General features: G+C 40.0%; 1 protein-coding gene across 2 annotated transcripts in view; it reads right to left on the reverse strand.

Moving 5' to 3' along the window:
* trit1 (tRNA isopentenyltransferase 1) overlaps positions 1 to 12,317 on the reverse strand; it is a 34,167-nt gene that overhangs the window by 19,434 nt on the left and 2,416 nt on the right. The window contains exons 2-4 of one of the 2 annotated variants that reach the window (XM_016247478.1): positions 4,586 to 4,740; positions 3,259 to 3,401; positions 3,070 to 3,181 (exon numbers count right to left, since the gene is read on the reverse strand). In XM_016247478.1, coding sequence (XP_016102964.1) covers positions 3,070 to 3,181; positions 3,259 to 3,401; positions 4,586 to 4,740 — 410 coding nt within the window. The remainder of the gene's footprint in view (positions 1 to 3,069; positions 3,182 to 3,258; positions 3,402 to 4,585; positions 4,741 to 12,317) is intronic. The other variant, XM_016247479.1, reaches the window with a different exon arrangement.

A 12,317-nucleotide genomic window follows, 5' to 3' on the forward strand; every position in this document is an offset into this window, starting at 1 on the left:
TCAGCAGAAGCCACACCCAGAGCGGCCCAACCCCAGACACTGCTGTGTCATCAACATCCACACAGACACACCGCAGTGCAGTCCATCCACCAATATCCCCACACAACAGAGCATGCGACAGCACTAACAATCAATAATTAATCACCTTTTAAACAAATATTGTTAGTGCATCAGTAAATACAGTCTAAAGCACGGGACACAGCATCATGGGCTTCGCTGATGTTCTGATTGCTAAAAGATCTGAAGATTACAGCTGAATCTGCTGTGCCATATATCTATAGCCTGATTGGCAAATTGACTGACAGCACTGTGCCACCACATGATGCTTGTCTTTGCAAAAATCACCACTACAAAACTACAGTGTCATTGGTGGATGGTGGGGCAATTCTATGTGGTTGCTAGAGTGTTTTGGTTGGGTGGTTGCCGAGCCATTTCCATATGATTCCTAGCCTGTTAGGAGCGGTTGCATGGTCATATCTATTTGAGGGTGTTATGAGTGGTTGCTAGGGCATATACATGTGAGAGTGTTATAAGCGGTTGCCAGGGCATTTCCACGTGATTGTTAGGTTGTTATGAGCGGTTACATGGGCATATCTATGTGAGGGTGTTATGAGTGGTTGCTAGGGCATTTTCATATGATTCCTAGGCTGTTATGAGGGGTTGCCAGGGTGTTTCCATATGATTCCTTGGCTGTTATAAGTGGTTGCCAGGGCATTTCCATATAATTGTTAGGCTGTTATGAGTGATTGCATGGGCATATCTATGTGAGGGAGTTGTGAGTGGCTCCTATTAGGCAGTTATGAGTGGTTTCCAAGGTGTTTTTACGCAATTGTTTGGGTGTCATGAGTAGATGCCATGGCGTCCAGGGTGTCATGCACTTATCGTCAACAATTTCATTGATGTCTGAACCTCAAAAGGTGTGGGATAAGTTATGTCCCAAAGTTTAACACTGAGGGTTGTTTAAATCCTAACCCAAGTATGAGCAACAGTACCGGTGATGCTTGCCTTTGAGAAGCATACTATAAAGATATGCTGACATGGCCTTGACTGTCCTTGAGAAAGTATGAAATGTATTACATTTCAGTTCATTTTAATGTCATATTTACGTATATATGCATGATGAGATATTTATAGTCTTCATAAATACGGCAAGCTCAATGAAATGTAAAAATCTGTTTATTGGATAACAGGCCCTGAATCACAGTATAATGCTAATGTCACGGTCGCATCAAATGTTAGGCAGCAGTATGGACCAATACATTTCCTGTGAATTCAAAAGGCATACATGTGTAAATGAAACCTCTCGTAACTCCATGTACTCTGACATCCTGGCCTTAAACAGGGTTTGAAAATTAGTGAGGTCTGGGGTGGGGTTAAGAATTGTGCAAACAACTCATTATATACACTAACACTTTAAAAGAGACAGACATGTAGATGTTCGTGAAAGATGTTTTTTGAGGGATGAACACGGTTAAATTATACCATATTCATTGCATCAACATTTGTTAATACTTTACTATAGGTTAGGGGTGGATAATTTTATCAGGTGTTTATTAATCATACAACAACACATATTACTGTTACAGTTTTCATTAATAACCGTTGCTATATAGATAAGTTTGTCTAGTGCTCTTATGAATGTTCTTAGCATGACTGTGAAAATATAACTACTATACTTAATGAAATAGCATAGACTTCTTCATGGCTAATGTTTGCATATTTAATTTCATTCTGTAACCTACTTGTCCTACAGGTCTGTGTACTAGTGTTAAATGCTACGGTTTTTGATAGCGTTGATAATGTTTGACAGATAATATGTTGTTTTTTGCATTTGCCTTACCAAATGTTGTATCCTGTCAGCAATAACCTGTCTGTGGGTTTTTTGGATTACTGCTAGTTTAAGTGCCGGCGATGCAGTGTTGCCAGATATTGCTATGAAAACCAAATAAAAACCAAAAAAATAAAAATAAATTAACCGAAATTAAATCAAATCTTCTGTAATTAAGATAAAGATATCGCTAACCCTAAACTGCTACTTCCTCTTTATTTTTTTTTCTAAAGTGTCAAATTAAGTGGAAAAAACAAGTACAAAGACACTTATAATAGCTGGCAACAACGAAGGCTGTGCCCACGCCCTCACTCACAACTCTCTCAAGCCTTGTTCACTCCGCCAGCATCTTGCAATGATAATTTTCATACCACGGACGCTAAACATTCTTGCAAACTGTCTAAACTGAATTATACATGCACACACTCATATGAGGAGTTTTAAACCGCAAATTAGTCATTCAGAGAGCAAATTTTATTTTTGACCATGAAAAATTTACCGAGGTCCAGACCTTGGTGACCTCATAGCTGGCTACGGCCATGTCTGACATTGCTCAAAACACACCTGAGTCATTCAACCGACTCAGTCACTTTGCCCAAATCAACTGACATCTACGTCAGTTATTGAAAACGTCTCATTGGTCAAAGCCCCGGATTCCCACCATTACTTAAGACAAGAACCCCCTCCTGACAAGAACAGCAGGTTACTTGCTAGAACTCGTTAACGTAAAAGGTCTGATTTGCAGAACAGGTTCAGCCTGTGAAACTTCGCTTTCTTGTATTTCTCTGACAGTTGAAGAAAAGAAAAGACAGCTGTGCAGCTTTTATGTCAGGCAGCTTGTGCGAGATAAGTTTCACATGGTTCATTCAGAGGTAATACAAGGATTATGAATACAAAACAAATCTGACCTAGTTCCAAAACCAAATAGAGGATCTTAAACCTAGAGGTGTACAACAGATTGGTGGCTTATATTGTTCACCAATTACTAGTAAAATAAAGTTATTATAGATACTGATGAATCTATAAAGCCAACAACAAATCATGACAGCCTATCTTTAAACTGCTAATTTGTTACATTTGTGTCATTGTTTTTTTTCTCTGAAGTGCATGTAAGACAATGTGATATTCAAGTTAGCATATTAGGTTATGCGTTGTCAGAAAATCACAAGTGTTTAGTTTCATAAACTGTTTATCATGAATCATGAATCTAAAAAGTTCTGTTTCACAACAGTGAGAGCTACCTGTTTTCTTTGATCTTCTTGTCATTGAAGCGTTGGTGAAAATCTTTAAGCTCATCAATCAGCCCAAGCGACAACATTTGATCCACACGCTTGTCCAACCTCTCATCCAGAGCTACAGAAGAGGACAAATGACGAAATTAAATAAGGATAGAGCAGACATGTTACAGTGCCAATCTACAATGGAGCTACCATTCGTTTCGTAGTGCAGCCAGAAGATGCAAGGGTCCTGGAACCGCAAGGGACCCCCAAGACAATCTCCTCCATCCTGTCCTCGCTGCTCCTCCAAAAGCCGACTGTGTGGAACTCCAGTGTCCATATAAACCTGCAGACTCCTGTTAATCAATCAACCAACCCATCAACTGGCCATCAACTTATAGTCAAAATACCATATAACTTCAGCTAAATTAATGCATTTCTCAAATGCATTTGAAAGATTTACGCATGCCAAATATTCTCTTAGGTGAACATATTATTTGGAAAGAACACACCATGTATCAAACAGAAACATGATGAACTACTAACAGACAACAAAATATGAACAATGAAGGTTAAGTTTTGTCACGCTGCAGAGGTGGTGCATGGGATTGTGTCAAGCTTGTGAGTTTCTCAAAAGGAGCTGATATCAGGAGGAGACATCAGCACTGTGAACTGTGGGAGAGGAGCTCATCCTCGGAGGCAATACTGCAGATGCAGTGGCACACAGGCTGGCATCAATTAAGCGAGCACATAGTGCTCAGTAGAGGTGCTAATCGGCCCCTTGATACAAATCAAACACCAATTGAGGCACGCTTGGAAGCCACAGCCATCAGCATTTCTCCCACACAGGTGAAAGAAATAGATGCCCAACAAATGCCAAAATTTACCATGGCAAGACAGAATGATAAGGTTCCTACCCAAGTTCACGTCAAGTTCCACTCCTTTTGTAAAAATATATGAGGGGGGAAAAAACAACTCAACATAAAAAGTATAAGAATAAACAGCATTAACTGAAAGAGGAATAAAGGGTAAAGACACAGTAAATAGGGTGACTGGTATCTAAAAAGGTTGGCTGTTCAAGCCCCATGAACTATCACTATTGTGCACTTGAGAAACTTTACTCGATAGCTTCAATTTTAACACCTCGGAATAGGTACAAATTAAGAAAATAGTTATATTTGCATACACAGAGCTGGACTCAAAACTAGATGTTCCATGACCAAGACCATTGCCAGGCTCACTAAGAACAAGATCCAAAATGCAGACTTAATCCCAAGAGCCAGACCTGCTGGTCCAAAAATTTTAATGGAATTCAAACCCTGAATTAATTACAGCATTACTTTCAAACACTGGACCATTTTGTATAGTAAGTAGTACCCATTCAGAGCCGTAGAATTCTTACAAATACTTATAAATTATACTATGCTGATCTGTGGCAAAGGTAAAAATATTCACTCAGTGGAAATACACAGTAGTCTTTTCTGTGACTTGTAATTAAGCTTTGTCTCAATGTTTTATATGCTATCACTGAAGTAATTACCTTGCGATCTTGCGTGCATCATGAGGGTGCAATATGGCTGCCATGTCAGGATCCACCTCCTTTAACCGTCTGTGAAGCTCAGGACCTCCCAGTTTCTCAAGCTCCACCCTTGATTCACAAGTCCCACCCTTTTCTGACACTGTGTCACTCCCCTGCTGTAGGTCAGAAAGAGGAGGACTCGATTAGAACATATCTGCCAACAGATGCACAGAAAGCGTTTAATATTACTCAGACTTTAACAAGAACCAGTTCTGAATTCCCAACCCTAGTTACGTGGCATCAGTCCATAGGTGGACAGTAGGGGTGTGCCATATCATACCGTCCACGATAATACTGGTATAATTTTTTACATGATAAAAAAAAAAGTGTCATATCGCGATATCAATGACATAGCGACGTGATGACGTATGGCGGATATACGTTCCCTGACGCACAAAACACCACCACCACAAACCCAATAGGTGTGTTCGACTTGAAGCAGCGCTGCGCAGACTGATCGGTCTATGACATCGAAGTATTGCGAGAGCGGTTCTAGAGCATATTCAAGCGCACACTCTTACCTTCAAAAATAGGCGAGGCGCATATCTTTAGCGAAGCGGCGTGGAGAGCAGTGTAAATGTAAAACTGTAAAAAAATGTAAGCAGTGTAGACTCGTGCAGTGTACATAAGGGGTAATTATGACGTTGTACACCGATCGGTCTGCTTAAAATCGACAGGGGTAAAATAGGTCACAGGCATGTCCTCACTCTCTCCTACATAACTATTGTCATGGTTTTTATGTACTGTATGTTTGACTATTGTGTAGAAGCAGAAAGACATTTATGTGCAACTCAACAGAAAGATCTATTATCTTCAATGAACCTCAATGAAACCATTGGATTCCAGTATATGAATGAACAAGAATCAGTTCTGAATTCCCAACCCTAGTTACGTGGCATCAGTCCATAGGTAGACAGTAGGGGTGTGCCATATCATACCGTCCATGATAATACTGGTATAATTTTTTACATGATAAAAAAAAAAAAGTGTCATATCGCGATATCAATGACATAGCGACGTGATGACGTATGGTGGATATACGTTCCCTGACGCACAAAACACCACCACCACCACCACAAACCCAATAGGTGTGTTCGACTTGAAGCAGCGCTGCACAGACTGATCGGTCTATGACATCGAAGTATTGCGAGAGCGGTTCTAGAGCATATTCAAGCGCACACTCTTACCTTCAAAAATAGGCGAGGCGCATATCTTTAGCGAAGCAGCGCGGAGAGCCGCTTCTGGGATGCTTCTGAAACGTGCCGCGGCTCCGCTGGTGTAAACACAAGCATTGACTAGAATGGCCGCGTCGGGAGCAGTAAAGGCCCGGGTATACTTCACTTTCCACGTTTGCCTGCACGCGGATGGGTTGTGCGGGTTAGCCCTCCTGATAACAAAAATGATGCCGAAGTACTTTGGCCTTAACGTGCCGCCGAGGATGGCAAATGCTCTTTATTTTGTTTGCACTAATAAATGCTGCTGCCTGCCAGCTGCAATCACCAATAAAATGTTGTTCCATGTCTTCCATAAATATCGTTATCGCAAATATTCTTGAAATATTATGATATAATTCTGAGGCTATATCGCCCACCCCAGTGGACACCATAAAGAATTGCACTGTGGTGACTCAAGGAACTTGTCAGGGTCCACAGCAGGATTTCAAGATCAAGGGCATGCATGCACCACCATGGCTAAATTTAGACCAGCTTACCATAACTCCTCTGCCCTTGCGTGCCGATTTTGGCAAGTTAGGAAGAAATGCTACTGAATTATTAAGATCTTTTCCCCTGTGCTCGCCACAGGACATCCCTGCCAGCGAGATCTTGGTAAGGGTGAATGAGGAGAACAGCATTTAAGGAGAGACATGAATTCAACCCATTCTCTCCAGAGCAGAATGGTAAACACTAATAAAGGAGCGCGATTAAAACACAAAGAAGGTCTTAACAATCGCCACAGAACTTGTGCAGTAAAAAAAAAACGGGCCGTACCATGCCAAGTAAATGCCTGCTTTTTAGAGCCAGCCCTCTTGAACACAATATTTCGACTTTACAGGCCTCTAACTCTGTGAAAACTTGGAATCTTGAAATAAAACTAAAACACAAGAGTTGGGTCACTAAGCTTGTTAAGATAGACTAAAAAAACTTTCATAAAAGTGCAGCTCGAGTACAGAGCACAACACTTTTGGACACTGTAAAACTGTTGCCAAAAACAATGTGGTGAAACTGAAGTTAATCAGGTCAGAACAAATTGCTAAATACGTTTATATGTAAAGCGGGTGTTCATATGTTAATGTGCCTTGTAATTTTCCATAAACCGTCTGGATGGACAGTCATGTGCTACGTTCCAGAACTTTGTGAGCTACCTATGGAAGCAGCATTTTAAGACCACTAGAAACACTACAGCTCTGACACTAACCATTTGCGTTAAGGTCGCCTGGTCCTTCACTCTTGTGAATGGCCTATTAAAATGATGTTGGTATCTTGAAGACCTCATGTGAAAAGCAGGATGCCCTAAAGCACCCAAAATCCCTTCTTTCTTTTCTCTGGTTACAGCCTTAGTGACCACAGCCGGGGTTCCCATGAGCAGTTTGTCGACCCGAGGTCTATTGAACCCTACTCTCTGTGACCTTTCATGTCACTGCTCGCTCCAACAGCAAGAATTTGGGTACCAGACTTCAACAAACTATTATTCAAATATTCAATCCCAACCTGACCACACAAACAATCGGTCGCTCTCTCAGCTTAGTCCCATTCTAAACCTCTGTACAGTACTGCCATTCAAAATGTAAATAGTGTCCTGTGTAAGCCGAACGGCGGTTGAATGTCCATTGAAAGCTACTGAGCATAATAGGCGTGTAGGCACCATTTCAGCACGTCAATAGCGTGCAACAGAACTAAAAATAAAAAATAAAAAAAACTCACTCTTGCACAAACATGCATTTACTATCTACGAACAAATGCAATACTTTTCAATATACTCTACAGATACACGAAGCACACATTGACTGCTGCTAGGTCAATCCAAAGCTCTCACTGTGTCTCTTGTGGAGCGTTACACCAGAGAGGGGTCTTGGAGGAGCCAGCTTACAGCTCAGTGAGTGAGCAGTGGATGGGACTGCAGTGCAACACAAGGGGAGGAATTTTATTAGCGTAACCCAATTAACTGCACCAGGTGACAGCCATGCCACTCTCAATAGAGCAATACATCCTCAAGGAGGTTGCATGAGGGAAGGACAACTAAAGGTTCAAATTTTCTATGGAAAATATGAGTGGCGCTTGCCTTTACAAAAGTCGCCATGGGAGTTGCTAGAGTATTCAAGAGCATTCAAAATAAGCTTAGTGCAATTATCAAATCACAAATGTTGAAATTTAACTGAATAAATACATGTGCTCTAGGCTTGCCGCAATAGACAGTGCTGACAGTGATACCGATGTTAAGCCGCAACACCAGTTTACGTCACTTGCCCACCGCGTCACCGACCCCCACCGTCGTTTAGATTTTTTTATAGTAAAAAATATAATTTAGTTCAGTAAAAGAACAGACAATATAATTAAAAACTGAACGCGGCTGCTCAATGCAGCGTGCCGAACGACATTCGCATCACAGATCAGATTTCATTTCTCCAGTGAGGAGAGTGAGTCGAGCTGACTGAGAAGAAGAGTGAGGTGAGGTGAGACAGACAAGACGATCGCGGATGATTTAGTTTCGAAACGAGATGCAAAAGCGCCTGTTTGGCAATATTTTGGATTTTGAAAAGTCTGTTGACTTTTGCCGTTTATCTGATTTTGGAAGTTTTTTTTTTTTTTTTAAACATTCGTTTCTTATTTTAATGGTTCCACATTGTTTGCTGATTTTTACTTTATTTTTAATTTGTGTCATTTATTTATTTTATTTGACATCAAGTTGTATGCCGGGCCTCCAAGCTTTCTTACTCGTTTTAATGTTCTACTTTCTTATTTATTTGGCTATATATTATACATGTTTACTTATTTCCAAATTTACACGCTAAAATATGCGTTAGAGAATGTACAAACGGTTAACATTGTTTGTGTCATCAGTCAGAAAAGCAGTTCTGTTTTTTTTTCTTTTTTTTAGCTAACTTAGTTGTTATTCTTGGCTGAATAACTCTAGAAGGTTTTAAAAGCCCTTTAAAACTATGTACACAGTTTGGATTGAATGAAAGTAGAGTCAAATTTTTTAATTAGCATGTTTTTGTGTTTTGCTTTGGTACCGAAATTGGTACAGAGAACCGTGGATTTTGAGCAAGAGCAAGTAAACAAACACTACTGATAAAGGAGTTATGGAATAGCAAGAAGGGCTAGACACTTACACATTAGGGCTGTGCAATTAATCGCATGCGATTGTCATGCGCATCTCGTCAGTAAAGCCGGTCCCGTGATTAGTAGTAAATCTCCATCACCTGCTTTCAGATGGAGCGGCATTCACTACACAGAGCCGTAGTTCACGGACATGCTAGGCGATATCGCATTCATCTGTGTAGTGAATGCCGCTCCATCTGAAAGCAGGTGATGGAGATTTATGTGCATGCGATTAATTGCACAGCCATATTACACAGAGTAGACATAAAAAAATGCATGTCAACATTTCTAAGGGAGGTTAAATAACAGAGCAATCGTCTTAAATATACTTTGCCAATGATGCAATCTATGTGCTGGATTTAGAAAGATTATGTAATTAGCTGACAAAATTATCATAATTTTAACTATGTATGTAAGAGCACTTAATCGGATGTCCTGACACACTTTCAAGCCATAAAATACATGAACTACACCCAGTACAGCTTTGGGAATGGGCCAAATTTCAACATCCTGAATGAGGCTTTAATGTACAATTAAACTGACCCAAATTCAACAGCAGAAAAGTCCCTTTCTACCAAGAATAATAGACAAGCCTATATGCAAATGTGGTACCAAACCTTCACTAAGCCCACCCCCTGAGTTCCCAGGCCTTGCTTCCAGGGGCCCTTTTCATACAGCCAAAGCCTTTTCATCTATTACTGACACAGATTTGGTGGAGGATTCAGCACCTCAGCTACTTTACCTGATCATAGCTGCAAAGAGCTGGATGATCTGATAGTAAAACTGAACTTGTCCAATGACACAGTAAAGCTTTGTTCCAATTCTCAATATTTGCAATATAACAATACAGGACTCGAGGCAACTAGATAAGTCTGATTAAACCAAAATGCATTTGCATACACACAGTAAAGCTACAGTGTGCAAGTAGAGCATGTCCAACACATTTGAAACTGTCATCGACAGTGACCAATGAGCTTCTACTCACACTGAGGAACTAACAAGCCACTGTCATATTCAAATCTGATTCAAACCACATATTTCACATATTACAAATGCAGATTGTTATCCTACACTATAGTAGTTCACAGCAACTGCATGTAGTTTTTATATATGTTGGTGAATTTTTGGAGCTCCCTACAGGAATTCACTGCTGTAATTACAGTGGATAGCTGTACACAGGCATTTGTTGTTAACGTAAAGCAAACCACCCTTTTCGATGAATTTCACACCTGCTCACTAAACTTACATACTCCCAGAATGGACGTCTAGGGGTGGAGCGTGGGGAAAAAACAGAAGCCATTAATTCGCCTTATTAGAAGTCAGTGTATTATCAGAACGATTCACTGGTTCAGCCCAAACAATACGTTTTTTTAATGCTATTTGAGCATAAAAAACTATTTATGCGGCAGTTCCTGCCAGATTTTGTTGCGGATTTGAAATATATTATTTAAATGTGAGTGTGGCACGCTTTTCTTTGTTTTGTTTTTTTCTCTCAGGATTTCCTCATTCAAGCAGACAGCACTTGGCCTTGCATGCCCTAAATAACTGCCCGGAGGTGTTGCAAATACAGCCCCCAGTGAACAGACTTTCCTTGAGAGAGACTCAATTCAATTTCTGTACCTGAATATTAAACCTAGCTACCTGGAAAACTTTAAAAGCACTCTTTATTTAATTTGTATCTTTGTCACAGTGTTTGTAATGTGCTTCGCTGTTGTTGTCATTTTTTGTAACAATCTTGTTTAAAAGTTGTGTGGCAAAAATAAACAAGCTTTCTGCATGTATGACTATTTTACGTCTAGTCACATAAAATATATTAGATTTACCATACAGAACCATGCAGAATCCTGTTAGCTCTAATAACATATTGTTATCAGTGTTGGGTAATAACAGATTACATGTAAAACAGATTATGTAATCAGATTCCAAAAATTAAATACATGTATTAATTTTAGCAACATTTATTGATTTAGTTTTAAATGCAATAATGACAGCTTTTAATAATACCTTAGTTAGATAACAATCAATCAACAATTGTTAATTCCTGGTGGGACTAAAAAAAACATGTTCTCCACTGATTATCACTCAAAAATATCTGTGTAATCTGATGAAGTACTTTTTGCATGCAACATTTAAGTACCGGTACATATTTGACTATATTGCTACTAGAACCAAATATATGATTTATGCTCTTTTTTTCCCAAGGGCTCTAAAAATAACAAAATATATTTTGCCTATGCGCTGCCTTTGAGTTCGCAGTGAACTGCCCAATACAACCTGGCAGCAGAACTGAGGAGAGGCTATGCAACCAGCAAAGATGGCAGACTTCTAATCGTGCAGCCTACTACTCTGGGTATCTGTTCCAGCGGAGGAAATGATTCACAGCAATGCTAACAGACAGCTTTCTCCAAATATTATATAGACCTTGATCTAAAGTTGGCACCAGATGGTGGACAGGTATTTTGTACGACACCATTCATACTGTTATGCAACATGCCCAAGATATCTCCAGCTTTGGTCAGAACTAGAGGTCGACCGATGTATCGGTTTTGCCAATTAATCGGCACCGATAATCTCCTGCTGGAACTATCGGTTATCATCAAAAATCCATGCCGATAGTTTTCCCGGGTTGCGTCCATTGCTGGAGCGGCTGAGAAGGGTCTGCTGTCATTACACAGTGCGAGAGCAGCCTCTAGTGGTTGAAATCATTGACAGCACGTGCTATTTGTTTAGACACGTGATACTGCACGCTGAACAGAGCGGGAAACTTCAGACGCGGATTTAAATGCAGCCGACAGAAAATCCTGCCGCGCCACAGAGCGCCATTCACATAGTTTTCCTTTATATTACATTATATTGGCCTCGAATCGTTGTTAATGTACATAATGAATTGTGTATTGTGCATTTTCAGCAAAACGTTTGTCTTTCTGTGGCTCTAATAAAGTCTGTGTGCTTCATTTATAGGGCTATAATGTAGGTGGGGCTTTGTGGTTCCGTTGGCTCCGTTTTTTAAACGCCGAACTTCAAACTCATCTATACCAAATTGTTATTTTTCTAAGTAAACTTGTGTCTGTTTGGTGATTAAATAAACTGTTTTAGACCGCTGCTCAGGTTGAATGCGATGCGTCCGGAGTGTGTGTGATACCGGTGAGTTCTCCTAGACTCAGCGCTGCGCTTTATTTTGATTCGATAATGATCAAGTGTTCAAGAATAGAAGCAGTTCAAGTCTGAGAGTATACATACAATATCCATATGTATATAATTTTAATGCTATAGCCTTTGTGTATATATTTAAAGATGTGCATCTTTAAGCATGACAGTTGAAATGAAATGGTAACACTTTAAAATAAGAGTCCATTTGTAGCATTAAGATTAAT

The sequence above is a fragment of the Sinocyclocheilus grahami genome, unplaced genomic scaffold, assembly GCF_001515645.1.
Source record: "Sinocyclocheilus grahami isolate Dianchi unplaced genomic scaffold, SAMN03320097.WGS_v1.1 scaffold837.1, whole genome shotgun sequence".
Lineage (NCBI taxonomy): Eukaryota > Metazoa > Chordata > Actinopteri > Cypriniformes > Cyprinidae > Sinocyclocheilus > Sinocyclocheilus grahami.